The sequence below is a fragment of the Kryptolebias marmoratus genome, linkage group LG6, assembly GCF_001649575.2.
Source record: "Kryptolebias marmoratus isolate JLee-2015 linkage group LG6, ASM164957v2, whole genome shotgun sequence".
Lineage (NCBI taxonomy): Eukaryota > Metazoa > Chordata > Actinopteri > Cyprinodontiformes > Rivulidae > Kryptolebias > Kryptolebias marmoratus.
In genome coordinates, this window is record NC_051435.1 from 12,529,916 (window position 1) to 12,550,819 (window position 20,904).

At 44.0% G+C, this 20,904-nt stretch overlaps 2 protein-coding genes across 4 annotated transcripts; both read left to right on the forward strand.

Moving 5' to 3' along the window:
- The first annotated feature begins 333 nt into the window (after nt 1–333).
- On the forward strand, nt 334–6,233 carry gpr1 (G protein-coupled receptor 1). The gene is made up of 3 exons (XM_017422639.3): nt 334–1,673; nt 2,261–2,365; nt 3,955–6,233. Exon 3 carries the CDS (start codon nt 4,001–4,003, stop codon nt 5,063–5,065), a length of 1,065 nt encoding a protein of 354 aa, XP_017278128.1. The 5' UTR covers nt 334–1,673; nt 2,261–2,365; nt 3,955–4,000; the 3' UTR covers nt 5,066–6,233.
- Nucleotides 6,234–13,913: 7,680 nt separating this feature from the next.
- On the forward strand, nt 13,914–20,252 carry LOC108239757 (INO80 complex subunit D). 3 transcript variants are annotated; one of them, XM_017422665.3, is made up of 10 exons: nt 13,914–14,203; nt 15,720–15,963; nt 16,071–16,882; nt 17,025–17,121; nt 17,199–17,411; nt 17,557–17,663; nt 17,820–17,953; nt 18,303–18,535; nt 18,622–18,779; nt 18,861–20,252. In XM_017422665.3, the coding sequence occupies exons 2-10, from the start codon at nt 15,746–15,748 to the stop codon at nt 19,889–19,891; spliced, it is 3,003 nt and encodes a 1,000-aa protein (XP_017278154.1). In that variant the 5' UTR covers nt 13,914–14,203; nt 15,720–15,745; the 3' UTR covers nt 19,892–20,252. The 3 variants fall into 3 exon arrangements, with proteins under 3 accessions (XP_017278154.1, XP_037832184.1, XP_037832183.1); XM_037976256.1 differs by lacking the exon at nt 13,914–14,203 and adding an exon at nt 14,971–14,995; XM_037976255.1 differs by lacking the exon at nt 13,914–14,203 and adding an exon at nt 15,025–15,393.
- The last annotated feature ends 652 nt before the right edge of the window (nt 20,253–20,904 follow it).

A 20,904-nucleotide genomic window follows, 5' to 3' on the forward strand; every position in this document is an offset into this window, starting at 1 on the left:
TGAAACATGTCCCAGCTCATATAGAATGGGGAAAAAAAGGATTGTGTTATCTGTTTTTTATTCATTTTTTATGCAACATTGGCTAAGAGGGAAGGAGTTAAATTATCAGAAACTTCTTTCAGCTCGTTGTAGACAGAAAAAGCCATCTGGACAAGACTTTCATGCAGCAAATAAACTCTCCCTTACAGAAAACACACACATGGATTCAACATGTTGGAAGATAAACATGTTTTCAATGTGCAAAAATGCGTGAGTTGTTATTATCCTCTGCCATGAAAGGTGGGCGATCATGTAGCTGCATGTGTGCCTGTGTTTGTTTTTCTGTCTGTTAGCAAAATATCTCATGAACCAGTGGGCGGATTTCAACGAAACTCTCAGAAAGTAATCACCGGATGTACGTCTGCAAATGATTAGGTTTTGTAGTCAAACTGATTTAAGATGGCTGCCACAGCTAATCAAACTTAGGAAGCACAGAAATAGCTAAAACTCAATGATTTTTACATATAATAAGCTACAGTTTTGTGCTGTTCTAGCTTAGAGTCATTCCCAACACATACTCCATGTTCTAACAGATTGCAAGAGATCTTTTATTAAAACTTTGGCATTACCTGCCGGAGTCAACCTTTTACGACTGTTAGCAAAATATCTCAAGAACCAGACAAGGGACTTTATTTAAACGGTCAGAAAACAATCACTGGATGTTCATCTACAACCGATTAACTTATGGAGTCAACCTGATTCAAAATGGCTAATGTTCACAGCTAATCGCCCTTAGAAAGCATAAGAATTACTATAACCCAGTCAATTTTATACCTGTTGAACTAAAACAGGGCGTGGGAGTCGATGATTTTCATACGTTACACAAATTTCACGAGATCTAAAAGTATCATGAGGGAAATATTTGACCAAACAGATGTAAACCTGTTATTTTTCTACCCAGAAGCTTAATTTAAAATGATGGCAAACGAGACTGTGGATGATACGCATTCCTCCAGTGACCCCCCTTTGATTTAACATGTTTGATTTTTTTTCCTGTAATGGAAACTATATGTTGGTTTGAGGTAAATATGAGCTGAGAAGGAAAAAAGGGGGTCTTGAGGGGGTCCCCTCCCACTGCTTCGCCTCGGGCCCCAGAATGCCTTAAATCCGCCTCTGGCTCTTTAAACGCGCAGGAGGAGAAACTAGACTCAGACTGTCAACGAACCGGAGCTCTTTATTTCTTTGGGAGGAAAAACGAACCAACAAATCCTGAACTTCCCCAGCTCTCTGAGGTTTTAAAGCCTCCATTGAGTCCACCCTGCAGCTTTTTGGAGGAAGGGAGGGAGAGAGGGGTGGGAAAGCCACAGGTCTGTTGAATGAAAGCAGCTTTCATTCCGTGCGGATGGCCAATAACTTTTTCTCCCCCCCCCTCTCTCTCTGTCTGTCTTCTGAGGTCTGTGCGTGCCCGACGCGTCAGCCGTATAGGCGCAGCCACCGAAGCCACAGGCGCTCAGTTCGGAGGGGCTCAGCCACACACTTCACATGCAGGAGGAGAAAAAGCTAAATGAGAGGAACACAGACGAGCCTCAGCAGAGAAAGGCGACAGATTTGAAATAAAAAAGAAGAAGAAGAAGCTTCCTCTGACTTCCAGCTGCTGTTTTAACGCAGATCCAAACCCATCGGTGCGCCTTTAGGTAAGAGATTCACTCTCAGCCTGAACTCCTGAAGACAAAACACTCCTAACTGTGTGGAGCTGATTGTATCTTTAGATTAAAGCTAATTATGGCTTAACTGCAGCATCATTCACTGATTTATGCAGCAGATTCATCTTTTCTTTATCACACAGTGATGGTATTTATCCTAAAGCAGTTTAAACGTTGCATTACCTTGAGTTGTTGTTGCTTAATTGTTATTTTTTAAACTATATCCATTATTTATTTAACAAAAAAATTAATTTGTGCCATCTTTGAAATAAGACAGTTTCTATTTTTCTATTTTCAAAGTTCTGACCTTGATGCTGATACAAACTAGTTGAGATTTGCAAACCTTTCACTGAAATGTTTCTCTTTTTTTAATCATTTTGTGCTTGATTTTAAAAACATGAAACGTGTTTTCTGTCCCCCACTCCCCACACAGAGACCGGATAAACTGTAAACTTGTCAGTTCTTCCTCTTCATATGTTTAGAAAATAATAAATCATACTTTTTTTTTCTTTAATGCATCTCCCACGAGGAGTCTGTCCTCATTGTTTATTTTAACAGATGTTGACAAAATGTTCCAGGGCACACCCGTGGGTGATTTCAACACGAGAACGGGCTGAGAAGACAGACGAGAGAGGAAACGGAGGACTCTGATGACAAGGAGACAAATCCCAGCCAAGTCTGAGGTGAGAATAAGTTACAGGATAAAAATGAAGCAAAGGGCAAGGCAGATTAAAGTGGGGTCCTGTGGGAAGGCTAGGAACGGTTAATATCTTACCTGTTGTAGAGCGCTCTTTGAATGACCACAAATTGGAGAAACAGTTTAATTTTGACTGGATTGATGAGCTAATGGCTAGTCCGAGCGGAGCCGAGACTAAAGTGGTGTGTAGCCGACTTCAAACAACTCAAACTGTAAAACTCTCACAGTGCTTTGTGTTAATGCTGTTGTATAAACGTCTGCGCTGCTGTCAGTTTAGCATTACACGGTTATTTACAGGGGATTTTATGATCATTTGTAAGCACTAATTAGTCGCGGAAGCTAGCTGTAGCACTTGTGGTGCAGCCGGGAGCACCTCCAGCAGGAATATTGTAATTTATCTGCTTCAGTATCTCTATAATGCAACACTGACAGAGATGGAAAAGCTTTTAAAATAGGATATGCATGAACTGCTCTGAAACGTTTGAGATTAGAGACATCCAGTTCGGTCTCGGTCCTCTTCAGATTCTGCATCGTGGGTGATTTGAAGCCAAGTGGTCAGCTCTGACTGATAGCGTTCACACCTGTCAGTAAATGTGGATCCCAAACCGTTGTTGTGACTGAATGTCAGATCAGCGGGAACCATGGGTCCGCAGATGTTTCTGTAAATGATTACAATCCGTTCAGATGATTATTTTTGACATCAACATGGTTCCGAGTTGCATTTTGTGGCGTAACGTCTTGATAAAACCTCATTACCTAACAGGTTCAGACTTCACAGAGCTCAGTGTCAGAATAAAAGCTCAAGATTACAGCTCATAAAACTCCCCCCGGTGTGCTGACAGTCGTCACCTGTTTCCTGCACAGTTTCACTGTGAACGTCACATCAGCGCTGGCTTTCATTCAGTAAATATGATTCATCATAACGATGCTCAGACTGCTGCCCTTTGAGTGACATTGCAGCTTGCGTTGACCACAGTGGGTCCAATCAGATCTGAAAACAATCAGAACAAACGTCAAACTGATGGGAAACTCATCGTGCAGCGTCCTGCTCCCCTCTGATTGTTAAAATCCAGACAAAACAGACATCTTTTATTGAGGAATACTCTGATAAACAGCTCAGGAATAAACTTGTCAAAGCGAAGTCCTTAGAAGGCTTTCAGGAACGGTTGTTTAATTATCTTTAACCAGCCAGACGCTGAGCAGACTTCTTTCCAGGTAATCACTCATGCTGCCTGTGTGGGATCACATCTGTTCAGTAGGAGGTCCAACGGGGAGGTTCAGGACCAGGTCTAGACCACCTTCGAACATGGGCTTAATGAAACCCTTTCCAATGCCCACTGAGGCCATTTAAACCTGTATTTAGTGCTCTCCAAATGCAATTCAACAGCTAAAAATGGATTTAACCATAACGTCCGAACGGGGTCAGTCTGTTAAGAAGAATTAAACTCTGTTGCTCCAAACTGACGCTTTGCAAAGAGCTATCTACAACAGGTGAGATACTGATTGTTCATAACCTTTCCACAAAACTGAAAAGATCTGAACTGTCGCTTCAACAGTAATCTTTCCTTCCCGCAGATATCTTTATTCTAGAGGTGACATCGTTGCAGTAACAAGCGAGCCAATGGAAGACTACAACTACACGTATGAAAATGATCTGGAGTACGGGGACTACGAGGAGCTCAGATCGGACCATGAGCAGACAAACCCCGTCCACATCATCTCCGTGGTGGTCTACATTATTATCTTTGTGCTCGGTGTGATTGGAAACGGGACGGTTATTTGGGTGACGGCGTTTAAAAGCAAAAGAACAGTCAACAGCGTGTGGCTGCTCAATTTAGCCATAGCGGACTTTGTGTTTGTGCTTTTCCTGCCCTTCTACATCGACTACATCCTGAGGGACTTCCACTGGAACTTCGGCATGGTCCTGTGTAAGATGAACTCGTTCGTGTCTGTGATGAACATGTTCGCCAGCGTCCTGTTCCTCACGGTGCTCAGCGTGGACCGATACGTCTCTCTGGTCCACCTGAACTGGTGTCAGAGGTACCGCACCATAGGCCGAGCCTGGTGTGTGTGTGGCTGTGTTTGGGTGGCGGCTGCCGCGCTGAGCTGCCCCGCGCTGATCTTCCGCGACGTCATGCAGCTGCACGACAAAGTGGTGTGCTTCAGTAACTTCCACGCACACGGCGACCACAAAGCAGCGACGATACACACCGCGATAGTGGTCCTCCGCACCACTGTGGGCTTCCTTCTGCCATTCACCGCCATATGCGTGACGGGCATACTTCTGTCCACAAAAGTGAAACAATCTGGGGGATCAGTTCGCGTGTCTAGCTTCTCCAAAATGGTCACTGCAGTCATTCTGGCCTTCTTCCTGTGCTGGGCGCCCTTTCACGTGTTCAGCTTGATGGAGCTGACCGTACATTCCTCGTATAACCTCCTCAAAATCTTAAAGGACGGCTTCCCCCTTGCCACCAGTTTAGGCTTCTTCAACAGCTGCATGAACCCCCTGCTGTACATGCTCGTCGGCAAGAAGGTGCGCCACATCCTAAAGCGCGCGTGCCTGAACATAACCAAGAGTTCCCTCCGAGAACTCAGCCAGTCCATCTCTGCCACGGAGGTGGAGTCTGTGCCCGGGAATCACCAGGACAGTGGCCCAGAAGTCAGCTTGGCCTCATCGACTCTTTGAGAACAATCGTCCACAGATATGCAAACTTGTTCACAAGAAACAAGAGCTGCGGTTTTAAAAAAAAACATTCCTGTTTCGTTCCCTTTGGACAGAGATACTCCTACTTTATCTGACGCTTCTTGAAGGAATGCCTATTGGCTGTCCCCTTTCATGACAGAGTTTTAAACTATCATTTTATGTTTTAAAAAAAAAGGAGTTATAGCCATTTTGGTCAAACCTTGAAAACAACTTTACTTGCAGTATCTGTTGTGAAGGACTCTCAGCTTCTGCCATGTCAAATATAAGTTTATTGTGTAAAATTCACTGAGGTATAGCCAATTTTTTTGTTGACTTGGGTTGAGTCCAAACGTGATTACTTCCTGAGAGTTTCATTAACACCCGTTCGGTGACTCGTGAGATAGTTTGCTAACAATACGGACACACAGTTGCCTTTGGCAGAAGGAGATAACCACCCGCAGATGTGCCAGCTTTTCCACGCTGAACACGAGCTGAGCACATTCCAGCTGTGGTGTTAAGTTTTTCCTGTTTTGTTCCCTTCGGCCGTCATTACGCCTACGTCATCTGACAGTCAGTCTCGTTGGAAACGTTGAATCGAGCTGGAAACACCCACACCAACTCAATATGCTTTCATTTAAAACAAGTTATTTGTACTGTAAAAGAATCGGGCCAATAATAGGGTTTAAACAATTTGATTTACAGCATGTGGTTGTGCAATTGTTCTTAATAATGATCTCTCTAAAAAGAGAAATGGACCAGTGATTTTAACTTCTTACACACAAGGATTTGCTCTTTTGTCTTGCTCACATTATTCACACAATCCTTAATCAATATTGGGGTATTTTTTTAAATGATTCTTAGCTTTGATTGAGAAATTATTGTTATTCTGCGCTCGTCATTAAAGCCATGTAGCATGTTTTTATTGTCGTGTATCTGCAAAATTATTATTGAACAGGTTACACTGGTTTGCAAAAATGACACTTTAGAGATTTATGTATGTTATACTATTATGGGTATATCATGACTGGCAGGATTGTATTACTTTGTCTAATTCTATTTAGACTTATTATAAGCTCAACTTGTTTTAAGTAAAGAGCTGAATAGACATATTTTATTTAAATGTATTTAACATAAACATTCTACATCTGAATAAACCTGTTTTTATAAGTTGCACTGTAGTTCTGTTTTATCTTTTTTTGTATAAAAACTAAGCAGGCTCTGGTGTTTTTATGTAGATTTCCAATTTCCAAAAGAGATAAACATGTGCTGTGAATCCAGAGAAGAATCTTCTTTATATTTTCCATGGGTCTTCTTATAAAGGCAGCCATTTATTCTATAGTTGGCAACATGTGCTTGGAAGGATGCTGGATTGTGTGAGAAACTACGGATAGGAAGTAAAGTTTTAAAAACAAAATTTATAACTAATAAACATTTCCGTTAACTGATACTCCCGGAGGACATTTGACCCAACAGTTAGCAAAGATAAACATGCTTTGTGACGCAAATGGAAAGCTGAAAGAATGTGTATTTATTTATTTTAATAAGCAAAGACTGGTTGATTGCATTTAACCTTACAGTAATTTTGACTCAGCACTGCTCAAATGTCTTCAACCACTCCACCGCTTTAAACGAATAAAATAAATTAAGCATCCTTAAAGTCGACAAAATGAGAAGTGACTCAGAAAGTATTGCAGGTATTAAGAGTACGTAGATGACCACAGATATTTTATTTGACAGTTCATTCTTATAAATATTACAGTGAGGGGCACAAACGACTTGTTTTAATCTCCCATCCTGAGCAGCACGATGGCGACAGTGGAAAGAAATGACTCCTTTTTAACAGGAAGACACCTCCAGCAGAACCAGGCTCAGGATATCAAGTGGACTCCTGAGGGAGGATTGGGAAAGAAAATGGCGCCTGCAATGATTTACAATCTTTGGATGATTTGCTAGAAATGACATCCTATAGTGACGGTCCTTATTATGAACTAGAAGAACCCTGTATTAAGTTAGTACCTGGTGCCAGGTGAGTACCTGGATGAAATTTGTGCTACAGTCATTAAAGCCCTAAAGGTTACCCTCGTCTTTACATTATGGTATAGGCCACAGTGACGCAGCAGAATTAAAAACACAGTGAATGCAATTTGAGAGGCTGTGTTCAGCGTCAAATACAAACAGATACATTATCTTTTCTCTGTCAATGCGACAGAAATATTATTCATGAAGTATACAGTTTTTATTAGTGCTACAAAGTTTTTTTTATTAGTGCTATGCAGTTTACGTAAATACTCTTCTTCTCGCTGGTCCTGAAGACGTACATACAGAGGAATGTACGCTGTCGCCCCCTGTGGTCGCAGAATATAATGGGTCGCAGTATTTGGTGTTACACCTGTTTAATGACGTCACTGACAAGGTAAGTAAAACGAGGTAAACTTCCCAAATGTAACGCTTAAAAGAGTTTATCCCACGCGATCGAAATTCATTGACGAGCATTATCATCTTTGGTGGGCTGAGTTTATTCTGACTGAACGTAAAGTGATGTGATAAACTGGATTTAACCTCAAAAATATTAAAAACATCACTTGTGGAGACTAACGTTTTTTTTAAACACTTTTAGAGTATAACCGTTAGCGCGAGACGTTTGGCAAGTTTAAACGCTATCGGCGGCGTTTGCGACGTTTTGCGACAGTTTCCGGCGCTTTACGGCGCGTCCAAACGTCGTCATTAAGAGCAATTTAAACGTGTTTACATGTTTGCTTGCTGCTGTGTCGCGGCGTAGATTAGCGGCTCAGTCGGGGTGGCTAACATTAGCCTCTGCTCCTGGTTCGGTCGCTGCATGCAGGCTAGTTTAGCTAACGCGCAACAGCCAAATCTCTCAGAAAACATCGGTGTAATGTTGTCTTCCTGCAAGTTGAGTCTTTTTCCAGCAGGTGATATCAAAGGAGGCGAGGCATCATCCCGCTCGGTAACAAAGCGCCGCTTCATCTGCTAGCTAAATGATTCAGACTGTGATTTAGTTTAGTTTACACAACGTGTGTTTTGTTTTCCTGCACAACACCCATTTTGTATTGTGACAGTGAATACTGCAGTGATGGATTGTAGGCAGGATTGGAGATTTGCCTGCTACCATGCTGTTGTTAGTAGTGGCTGTTTATCCCCCTGGGCTATTAAGAATGTAACATGACGTGGTGTAGATGATGAACAGCATGCTTGATTCTTATGGTAAAAAAAACAAAACAATAGGGAATTTATTTATAATTGTGTTTGTCTGTGTCTGAAGCCTGCACTGCAGCCACGTCTACAGCAGCTGAGGTGTTTGTGGATGGGAGGGCTGTCATGGAGGAGCCAGGGAATACTGTGGTGCAGGTAACACACTGGAGTCGTGCATCGCTGTAAAATGGGAACGTGCAACATCCCATCACTTCATATAAGACTGCGTACTGTTTCAGACATGCTATCATGAACAACAGCCGGAAATTGTTGCATGAGTCTTGTGGAAATGGGGGGGAAAGTTCCAAAGGTATTGTTTGTGCTGCACGTGTTCTGTCTTTATTTGTCCCTCGCCCCCCCCTTTACAAATAACTGAATTATTCAATGTGCCTCCGGGGCTTTGTCTGCTTCACATAACCAGAAGTTGCTGCCACGCTGGTCATGAAAGGCTGGAACACCTGGATGAGCTCCGACAAAACAAGAGAGGCCAGGCAGCGTAAAAGTAAATGTGGCATTTATTTGTTTTCTGGATCCCTTCTTCTCTGGGATCAGTTCTCTTTCCTTCATATGAAAGCGCAGTCCTTTACATGACTGTAATGTGTAAAATAACTGAGTTAAAACTCTTGCTTAATTTCACACACAGAGAGGGTGCGATGAAGGTCCTGTCGGTAGATTGTCCAGTTTTTTATCAAGAGGGCGAATGTGATCTGCGGGTAAGTCGGGGAACATCACTTTTACTGCAGCTGCATTCTTACCAGACTTGATTTTTAACTTGGTATGCTTTTTAAAAAAAGAAATATTGATTAATAACATTGTGACTTTAATGCAGGGTCAGTCCACGTAGTTTGGCAGCTGCTTCACAGGGAGTGAAAGAGCCGTGGAAGATGAAAAAATCACAACAATCATGACTCGCTATGAAACTTATGAGGAGATGTTCATGTCGGAGTTATCTGGGAACGTTCTCGATACATACCCAGTGGGAGCTCTGACATCTAAACCATCTGCTTTCGCCACTCGCCTCTGAGAGACCAGGTTTTTAGATTTTCCTCGACATGTTTGTCATAGGATCAGAATGTATATCTTTACTCTCTTCGCCTTCGATTTTCTGCAGAAAGGCCGAATCTTTTGATGCTGTGGGAAGTGACGAGAATTTTGCCTCATTTTCATGAAAAAGCAGGTTTGTTTGTTTTTTTTATCACAAGGTGTCGCCATCGTAGAAATGTTTTTTTGTGACTTTTCATCAATCGTGAACATTTTCTTGCTTCTGCTTTTGACAGGTTTGCTTATGATGGCCATATGGAGACAGAGACTTACTCGGTCCACGATGTAAAAATAGTCTGGGCAGTGGGTTCCAACATCTTGGGAAGATGTGCCGACCCATGTGACTGGAAGAGTTGGTAATTACTGATTTAACAGCTCCAAGGGTGGTTTAGAAATCAAGACGGCGGGGAGTGATTTAAAACCTGAGGTTGAGAAGCGGCTGACCTGAACACACTTTGCGAGGAGTTCAAGGAAACAGTGTTGCTGCTGTGGTCGGAGGTTTGGCGGATGCAGAGCCTCTCGTTTCCCGGAAAGACTTGATGAGACTTTTGTACAAGTGATAACCTCTGCACTGAGGAGAGGTTTCCCATGGACGGAGCTGGGTAAGTACACACAGCAAAAATCCTGAATGTGGTACGTTTGACAAGCAGTGATTTCTCTTTCACCTCGGCTTTTATAGATCTGACCTGTGCTCCAACTATCCTCCTAACACTGGAAGCTTTGCAGAAGCTGGTAGTGATGGTAGGTACTACCAAATGCTGTGAATCTGTGTTCAATGCATGTGTCAGAAAAATGGAAATCATGTGTTTATCTTTGGCTGTGAAGAGGTCAGAATACAGGATGCTAACAGTGACTATCAGTGCTTTTTGTAAGATTTCCTCAGCTGGCTGCACAATGAGCTGCATGCAGGTCGAGTGGGAAAGAAAGCGGACCTAAGTTACACACATGCCCGACCTGGGGAGTCTGCCAAGGTCCTGTGAGAAACTGCCTCAGGAAACATGCTGATCCTTCCTAACTGAACGTTATCTGCTGCAAACAATGTCTTTTTCCTGAATTTGGGGCTTTTATCTCCTGCTGCTGGTTTTGGCCGAAGCAAAGCGCCTCGTTGTTGCTGGGAGCTGGCTGCAGCTGCCTGCGGAGAGATGATGGGGCAGCATTTGTTTGCCGCTGTGCCAAAAGTTGCCGCTTGTGTCATGGGCGGAGCGAGGGCAACTCGAACGGTTCTCGGTGCGCTTCGCAGGCAGTGGTCTCAGAAAACTAATGAAGTGCCATTTCATCTGTGTCATCAGGGTCGCCAGTCAGGTAGCAGCACTTGATCTGGACCGTCGTGAAGATCCCACTTCAAGTCCTGTTCCTGCTTGGAGCTGATGCTGGCTCTGTTACTCGCCAAGACCTCTTAAAGGACAGCTTGATCATTTACAGAGGTCTGTGAGTTTTGTTTTTTTTTACTCTGCAGCAGCAAACACTCACTCGTATCTTATTTACGTCAATTTAATGCATCTTAAAAGGTTCGTTATGTCACAAACGAGACATTGGAAATGAATGAAACCAAATAAAGTAATAGGATATTTCATTAAAATACACACAGGGTCAGTGAACAGTTTCATGATTGTAATAAAGGCGTAGCATTCGTCTCATGATAAAACCATTTTGGTCAAATCTTGTAAATGACGTTATGCTCCATCTCATGCTATATTCTGTCTAATCTGTTAGTGCTAGGACTCTCAGCTACTACCACACCAAATTGTAGCTCAATATCTGTAAAACTGGCTGATTTACAGACATTTTAATGTTTTCTAGGATAAGTTGTCTATGGCAGCCATCTTGATTTGGATTCACTTCTAAACTTAATGAGTTGTAGATGTACATCTAATGATTACTTTCTGAGTGTTTCATTATAATTTATCCAGTAGTTCATGATATATTTTGCCAGCACCTCAGACAAACTATCACACACACAGAAATGGGCAAAAACATTATCGCCCTTCACCTTTGGTGGCAGTAATTAAAAAAAAAAAAATAGATTGATCTTATGTTACATACTTTACTTTACTGTTAAACAGAGCAGAAATTATTTCATCATGAGCTAATCTAAGTGAAATATTTGTTCATCCTCCCATAAGAGGCATGACAAATAAACCTTGGTTTTAGATTTTAGATTTATCAGTGATCATGTCACTGCCGGTGTGTGTATTTTTATTTGTCTGTTAGCAAAATGTCTCATGATCTGTTGGACAGATTTCAATAAAGCTCTAAACACTGAATGTACGTCAACACCTGATTTACGTTAGGAGTCAAAATGGCTGCCACACAAGAATAGCTACAGCTCTGTGCAGTTTTACTGACGTTAAGCTAAAATTTGGTGTGGTAGTAGCTGAGAGTCATCTATAACACATTTATTTAGGTCACCATGGCGATGTGGGATCTCTGGCAGCCGACATCACTTCCTGGATCTGCGTGCCGCTGAAGGTCGTGACCAGCAGACCTGAGTTGCTGCGACGACTCCGGGATAATCAGAGGTAAACTAAAACTGAGGACGAGTGTTTAAAATAAATGGAAAATAAAGAGGGTGTGCATTTGATTTTACTTTTCTCCTCTTTAAGCTCGCTGGAGCGCCTCTGCCTCTCAGTGGTCTCGATGGAGCGCGAGACTGACGAGCAGAGGCTTCCCCAAACTGTCCGAGGTCAGCAGTTTGTTTTCAGTAGGTTATTGAAAAGCAACAAAACGCGTTTCTCATCTGATACTGGTAATTTCTCACTCGTCGGTGGTGATACGTCCCTCAGAACCGAACCTTTACTTCCTCCACAGCACGCTCTCAGGGATGTTTACATGACATCTGCGTCGCCACTGCTCTGAGCTGGATATCGCAGGGTTTCGCGCTCACTCGATGTCTCTTTTAGTAACTATTCCGATTCCAAAGCCCTCCTGGAAACATACTAGTTTGTCATAAACACACTTTCAATCTAATCTTGTTTTTTATGTCAGGGAAAACACAAATATAGTAACACTAATCCACCATATGACAGGAAGAGATGAGATAACTAACATTGTTACAGAAGACATGTTTTCTGGAAAAGGGACATAAATCCGAACATGATTTTCCACTACTCTATTCTCATCTCAGGATAAAATAATGTTTTAAGACTTCTTCTGGTCAAGCACCAATTCCAGCCTATAAATGTAAAATATTGTTTTAGTTTAAGATGTTAAGTGTCATACAAATCACCTCACATTACCTGTAATTATTCTAAATGAGTTAAAAACTGTTTTTAATGTATTTGGTAAATGTTTCCCAGTTTGCCCTCGTTAAAATACCCGTTTTCCTTTAAATTCAGAAGATATTATCTTGTTTTCTGAGATCATTCTGATTTATTATCTTGGTAATAAATGAATAAAAAGGCTTGTTTTATAAAATAACCAGTGCAGTAACCTAAACTCAGATATTTTCAAAGGAGTATAAACTAGTGGTTTTATACAGTGTAGTCAGAATTATAATAAACGTGTAATTAGTTATAACTTTTCTGTTCTCAGAGCACCACGGGTTCGAGATGGAGCAGATTTCCAAACTTATATAAAATTAAAGTAAAATATATTAGAGGTGTTATTTAAACTACTCCTAGAATCAAACGTCAGAATACATTTTACAAAAGATTATTGTTTTATGCTGTAATATTCAGAGAAATATGTGGCTGTATGTTTAAAGGTCTGTAATTTGAAAACAACTTTTATTTACTTTTATCACTGCGTCTGTATCATCCTTTTTTATAATTCAGTGTCATAAGCAGAGTGGAGCTTTCAAGACCCACTTCTGTTCATTTGTATGTTTTTATTTTTAGGGTTTTTTGGGAAATTTTGCTGTCCTTTTCTACCCGCAGATCCTCCCAGAACGCGTCGAAATGTGTGAAAGCTGTCACAGGAGTCGTGGAGGATCGTACCACACGCTAAAACACAACTTTATAGCCAATAAAGTTTAAAAAATATATATATACACAACTCCTACATGGTTGTTTTATAATAGAATATACATTTTCCCCTTTATTTGTAAACAAAAACACAGTTTTAAGTTTTTAACAGATAAATTTGGTCCTCCTGTAAAGTTGCCATTCTGTAAATTCTCAAATTAAATCTATATTGTATATAAATGATAAGAGCTGTGTAGTTTTTCCAAGTGTAAAGATGAGTCAAAGTGAGCACATTTGCATAGCAAGCCTAATAAATGTTTGAAAACCTTGCATTTTATTTTTGCACTTTTTTGTTAAATCGTGTTGAATTGATCTGGTTTGTTTTGTGTGAACACTTGCCCAACTTTTCCAGACGGAGGCTCTGTGTCTGATTGACACTCGGGTCTGTGATGAGTGAGCAGCGGACAGCAGGGCTGATAACTCATTCATGTGGACGCTGAGCAGTCCAGGTGGATTTCACACTTTTAAGACTTTTTTCCCCCTCCGTGGACCTCTTGGGCGCTTTATTTAAAGGAGGGGGGGAAATGCGGCCCTTCCCTCCGCACAGACTGTCACTTGTTTCAGAAAGACGCATACATAATAAATGCACACTGTTATGGCTTTTAAGAAAGTTGAATTTCCAATATGGTAGGAGAGGTTGTTGTTGTTGAGCGGGTTGTTGTCATGTCCCCGCAGTGCCTGTAGTGGTGCTGTGAGGAGTCTGCCGTGGATCCAACAAATATCCCCAGCAGCCTACCTACTGCTTGTAATTTGCTCTGGATAGCATATATTTACATTCGTCCTTATTTCGAGACAACCCGAACTCGATGAAGACCACCGTTACCCTCCTGTCTGGAACGTCGATGCCCGAGTAGCCTAGCTGATTCTAATAGACATTTCGGCCGTCTAATCTGGAGCGAATACCGTGCGCAGCCCTAACCAGTTCAAGGTAAGCTACGTCGCGCGCAGCCTCGACCTCGATTTCTGAGCGCGCCGCTCTGCGCGCAGCCCGAGCGGGACTCGCGCTTTACTCGAGACCGCGGTCGTACCGAAGTTAATGGGCCTTTCCGATATTTCTTCCTTATTTTGTAAACGCGCCTAACTTTTTTTGTACCTTACGTAGCTTTGGATATTTGCACAATATTGAAGCTCTAATATCACGTTGCCCGCAAATGACCCATTACGTAACAATAGTGTCTATAATTTATTTCGATTATTGCGAAGGCCTCGGAAAACGGGCCTCGCATATATACCCTTTGTTCGAAAGTATCTGAGCAGGAATGTAACATGTCTAATTCCATGAATGCTTTATACAAGGGCCGATTTGATTATTACCACTGGCTTATGCTTCCATTTTCCCCCTAAATAAAACTAAAGTGAAAATAGAGCTCTGTAATGGGTCCGCACCATTTATGCAGCGGTGCACCGAGTAGACGAAGTTTGCACACAATTTCAAGATCCAGCGATGAAAACCGCATACTCCCGCTTCAATAACGACTGGCACCAACATAACATATATGTTGATTACAAGATAGAAGTGTTGTTTTCATTTAATTAGTAAAACAAGTGGATCTGGATATGATAAATTACAGATAAACTCTCCGCTCGTCGTCACTTCTAGCCGAGTCACGCACCGGCGAAACGTACTCGAGCAGACCCACTGGTATGCTGATATTTCCGTTTCCTGGTGAGCTACCGCCTACTAAATTTGTGTTTTTAGCTTTGTAGCTAACTAGCAAATGTGAGTTTTTATGTTTGGCTCTTCCAAATAACGTGCATCTCTTATTGTAAATGGATAAAGTGGCGTCATTTGGAGTAGGACACGAGTAGTTATTGGTTATAGATTTATTCACGTTGTCATACTTTAAAGTTTCACTCGTTTTGTCGGTCGCCAAGCTAATGCGGCTAATGTTAGTCACGGATGCTATTTGTCCGGTTCTCCACCTCTTAATTTAAGTTTTATTTTAAAAGCTTTTCAGCAATGATACACAGTCTTTAATCCTGCCGATTGCTCTGTTCATAATGTACCTTTGCTCCCTGATGTGGCGTTGTTCACAGTTTATAAAAACACAAAAGTTTCAGATATCAACTATACTATAATTACAATTACATTGCTTCTCAGTTTGCTCATGGCACCATGTGAGTAAAACATTTTCAAGTCACTTGTCTGAATCCTTTCACGTACCTGGGAAGATTGTTGTATTTTATAAGCTCGTTTTTAAACCTTGAATTAGGTGTGAAAACATAGATTATTATTAGAGAAATTAATACGGGCCTTTTGTATTTTCATGCATCTGAGTTTGTCGTTTTTATCTGAATTAGTTATTCACAAAAAGCACAACAGAGTAGGCAAGAAGAGTTCAGCTTTATTCTAAAAAGTCACTGTTCTTCCTCTTACCCTTGAATGTGCGTGGCTGGTTGTGTCGTGATCGTTATCATTGTTTTTCTCCCCTTCATCTCATCAGCTGATGTCAAGAACAAGAGTCACGTGATGTATGAAGGCAAACACATACACTTCTCAGAGGTGGACAATAAGCCGTTGTGCTCGTATAGTCCGAAGCTGTGCAAGCAGCGCAGACTAAATGGCTATGCATTCTGCATCCGGCACGTTCTGGAGGATAAGACTGCTCCCTTCAAGCAATGTGAATATGTGGCAAAGTACAACAGCCAGCGGTGTACCAATCCCATACCCAAGTCCGAGGACCGCAGGTGTGTATGACTGTGAGGATGTGTGGCAGATTCGACTTCATTTAACAAAATATACAGCAGTTGTGGTTTTTCCTCAGCATTATTGGGGATTTGTTCTTGTTTTCCAGATATTGCAACAGCCACCTGCAGGTTCTCGGCTTTATACCCAAGAAGGAACGCAAGAAGAAGCACGACGCTTTGGAGGAAATACGTCCGCGGGCTCACCTGGAGTCAGTGGCTCTCAATATAACCGTGCCCTCCTTAGCCCTGAGAGCTCCCAATGGAATAGATGAACTTCCACCATCCCCCCCCTGTACACGTCTGTTACCCCTCCCCGACGGGGAACTCCTGGACCCTTTTGCCTTTTACGAGGATGACACAGACGGGGAGGACATGGGCACTCCTCGGAAGGGCAGCAGCATCAAGAAGAAACTACAGAGTCGGCTGGTGCTCAACCAACAACTCTGCCACGACACAGAACTCTTCCAGCCAACTCCTGAGCACTTTACAGCCTCCCCCGTGTCCCGCGTCCAAGCGTCGTCACCGCTCAACACTCACCTACCGCGGCAGACATCAGGTCTTCTCCAGCAGTCTCAGCACTCCAGTGGGACTACCTTCCCCTTCCCAGGACAGCAGCAGGGTTTATTATGCAATCCACCACCACCTCAGACAGTCAACTTTCTGCCTCCAGGAATGCCTGCCACCGCAGCGCCCAGTCCAGGCCAACGTTCTGGACCATCACTCAGCAGGAAAACGCCTTTCACTGCTACTGAACTGCCTGTCAAATGCAAGGACGGTGGCGGCAACAATCAGCAGTGCGTGGTCGTCATGCGTCCCACGGCCTTCTCACCTTCTGCCAACTGCCTAGCCAGGTTGCAACACCTGGTGCAGCTCTGTGCCAAGAGACACCGGGAGCACGGAGACCTCTTTCCTCACCTAGGTGATTCATTTTTATTTGATTTAACTGCAGTTTTCAGAAGTTTAAATTTACTTCCCCTGTTTAAAGGGCTATCTATTGATAGTTTTAGATTAATAAGAAAACACTGAGACACATAAGCTACTCTAAACCGCTAACCTTCCAGGTTTGGACTGGTCAGAAGACAGTGCTGACGGTGACGATGAGGAAGAGGAGGCGGAGAGATTTTCTCCTTTTCAGAGTTCATGGCGACCAGAGAATGGGTTTGTATCTTAATGTTTAACTTCATAGGTTGGTCTTTAAGCGATCTCATGATGACCTTCCTGTGTTTCTGATGTAGGCTGGATGACGACAGTGGTTCCTCACGGAGAACGCGACTACTGAGGCTCTGCTCGTACCTTCAGGAAAAATACAAGCACATGTGCAGACAGGAGAGGGCGAGTATCCGCCAGAAGAGATACCGTTATGCCTTCCGCAAAGCCTTGCTGCACGCTGCCAGCAACAACCCTGACTGTGCAGGGCAGCTGATCCAGGACCTGAGTGGTGCTTCATGGTATTCCTTTTCATGATACCTTTTAACTATGAAAAAAATGGTTGATCCTCTTTGCTTTCTTGTGTCCAGTTTCTGATTCCGGCAAGACGATGAACGTGAGGTTCCGCTGCCGTTTGTTTAGCCCTGAATCTTTTTGTGTTTGCAGTCCGATTCCGCGGCCGCAGAGCGAAGATCCACTGACCTGCACTGGCAGCACAAAGGGTCAGCTCTGCAACAACAGAGCTCTGCCCTTCACTCGACACTGCTTTCAGCGTATCCTTTGCTCCGCAACACTCGGTTGGCTCAACAGGTTCAAAACAATTTCTTTGACTCTGTTATCTGAGTATTTAGTAGATGATTTCGGAACTGCTACGATTGCATGTCTTTGTCCAGCCAATTATGTACGTATTCCTTAATTGTTCTCTATAGACATCCTGTTGAATCGTTCACAGCAGCTCTTTGCTAGTTGCACAGCCAAATTTGCAGATGGTCAGCAGTGCTCCGTCCCCGTGTTTGATATTACGCACCAGACACCCCTCTGTGAAGAGCATGCCAAAAAGATGGTGAGTTCAGTGACTAATAGGGAAGTTGGAGGAGTGCATTTAGCATTGGCCTTTTGCTCTCAGTGAAGAGATGGATGAGGGGATTTTTGGCACGCTAGTGTCTGTGTACTAAATGCTCATCTTAGCAAACAGCAGAGATGAGAAAAACAAGAACTGTAGCTCTGTCCAAACACAACAGCATTTGCCCCCCAGCAGCTCCAGATCGTATAAATTTAGAAGTTTCTAAACAAATGATATGAAACTTTTTATACAGTTATTTAAAGTTAAGCAACTTTTCCTTTCTGGTTCCTTTTTTTTTGACTCGTCTGTTTGCTTGTTTGTTTTTTCTCCCCATTTATCATTTCTGCAGGACAATTTTCTTCGCGGGGATGGAAACCGACGAGTGCAGCACCACCACCAGCATCAGCAACAGCAGAGAAAGCCACGTAAAAAGACCAAACCACCAGCGCTCACCAAAAAACACAAGAAGAAACGGAGGAGAGGGCCACGGAGGCCGCAGAAACCCATCCCGCCAGCCCTGCCGCAGGGGAACCTGGGAATGCCTTCGACGAGCCTCGTGATGCCCTCGCAGGCCAGCATCAGGTCTGCCACACGCCTGTGTCCTCGCACTTTACCGTGACCGCGTGTTCCTTCTCTAAGCCTTTGGGGCTGTCTCGCGCTTCTTCCAGGAGCCCCTCAACTCCCGACCTGAGCACGGAGGAGCTTCCTGATGACATCACCAATGACATGGCGGACATTCCAAACGACCTCGAGCTGAACCAGGAGGATTTCTCTGACGTGTTGCCAAGGCTACCTGACGATCTGCAGGACTTTGACCTGTTTGAAGGTGATTTTGAAGCTTCACACAAAGAAAACTGTCACGAGCTGTTATATTATGATGTTAATTGTTGCTTTTTTTGTTTTCCAGGTAAGAACGGAGAGCTGCTGCCCACCACAGAGGAGGCCGAGGAGTTGGTGCGTGCACTGCAAGCGATGGGGTCCTACCCAGACTCGTTGGTGTGCCTGACATCCATGGGGGACCTGGCCTCTGCTGAAGGAGTGGACCACCGAGCCATGGCGGTGTTTCCCGGGCCGGTCCAAACGGGCAGCATGGGAGACCTGCTCAACAGCCGCATCCCTACGGAGAACTTCACCAGCCTCGAGCTGGAGGATAATCTGTTGCAGTCCACCGGGGATCACTTTTCCCCCTCGCCGCCATCGCAGCCAGCTAGCCAGCCCCCGTCATCGTGCTCCAACCTCACGTCACCTTCCTCTGCAGCGGCCACCACCAGCATCTCCCTGCTCACTCAGAACTCCATAACCGAGCGGACGTTTCCTCGGACGCACACGTCCCTGGTTCTGGCCAAGTCGGACGTGCCCACATCATCCCCGCAGGGCAGCCACTACAGCAGTGAGCACGTGCCGTCTCCGTACAGCGACCACATCTCGTCTCCCCACGCCGCCCCCTTCCAGACAGACACCCCTCTCCTGCTGGAAGTCCCTCTCAGCGGGCTCCCAGGGGCTCCGCGCTCAACGTGGAACAACCTGCCTCTCCCCCTCACCGACCCCACGCAGTTTGGCAATCTCATAAGGTCAGAGAGTCATCTCATCTCCACGTCCCTGTCCACCCCACCCGCCACCACCCACTCCGTGACGCTGCAGCCCATGGCGGCGCTTTCTGCGATGCCCCAGAGCGCCATGACGGGTTTGACGACTCCCCCGGTCCCTTCGTCCTCGCTCTCGTCCGCCACACACGACCTGTTGACCTCCACGCAGCCCAAGCAGCAGCTCCCTCAGTTCAGCGCGGCCTTCGGCCATCAACTGGCCTCCCACAGCGGCATCCCGAAAGACGTGCAGCCCAGCCACAGCTCCACAGCGCCCCCCGCTGGCTTCTCCTTAGTTAGTGCCACCGCTGCAAGTGCCAACAACGTCACGCCGCCCTTCACGCAAAGTAAATGAGAGCAGGTTGGGTGCAGCGGCTGCACGCCGGCCTGTGGACTCACAGTCACTTACAGTCCAGCGGACTGGCTTCTGATTCACCGCCCTGTTCACCTGCTTCATCTGTGCAATGTGGTTATAGTGCACTATTTAATTATGAATTTGCACAATCTCAAATTAATATTTTCCTTTTTTTTTCTCCCACTTGTAGCCAGATAGTGTCTGAGATTTTAAGTAATCGTGAGTCCACTTGTTAGATGCCCTGTGGTTCTGTCGGCAGAGGGGTCACAGTCAGATTATTTGCTGAAGAAGAAGAAAAGAAGAAAGAAAAAAAAAACGGGTGAAGGACCTTTAACAGAGATTATCTATTTAACAATACTCAGAACTCCTAGAAGCCTCGTTTGGCAATCAGCTTCGTTTGCCAGCTTAAAGTGATAGTTCAGAGTCTTTGAACTGGGGTTCTGTGGAAAGGTTTCTGAACAAGTAACATCTTACCTGCTGCAGGCAGCGTTTCAAAGAAACAGTTTAATCCTGACTGGTTTATGAGCTAACGGCTAGTCTGAGTGGATCACGCAAACCCAGTTTATTTTCCAAACCTTTACATCGCCGTCAGTTTTTATTTTACACACTTAGACCGTCAGAAATATTCTGATGTTCCTGCCGAAGGTTCTCCAGGCTGCGGTTAGCTGCGCTTGCAAATCACTACAGAAGGCTGCGTAAAATGGCGCTACGTAAAACTGACGACAAGGTGAAGGTTCGTACGTTAGTGTCCACATGAAACTGGAGTTGTGTTAAAACGGCAGCCATGTCGGTCTAGTACTGTCAGCCAATCAGCTCGGTCCGAATTAAACTCTTTCCAATCTGAGGTCATTTAAAGAGTTGTTTGTAGCAGGTGGGATACTCAATATTTCAAACGTTTCTGCAGAACCCCCCCCTGCTTCACATGATCTGAAACTAACACTTCAAGCCCTGTCCTCAAAAGATCACTTTTACCCTGCCTTGCTCAGATGACCGTTGCATCATCCCCCCCCCCC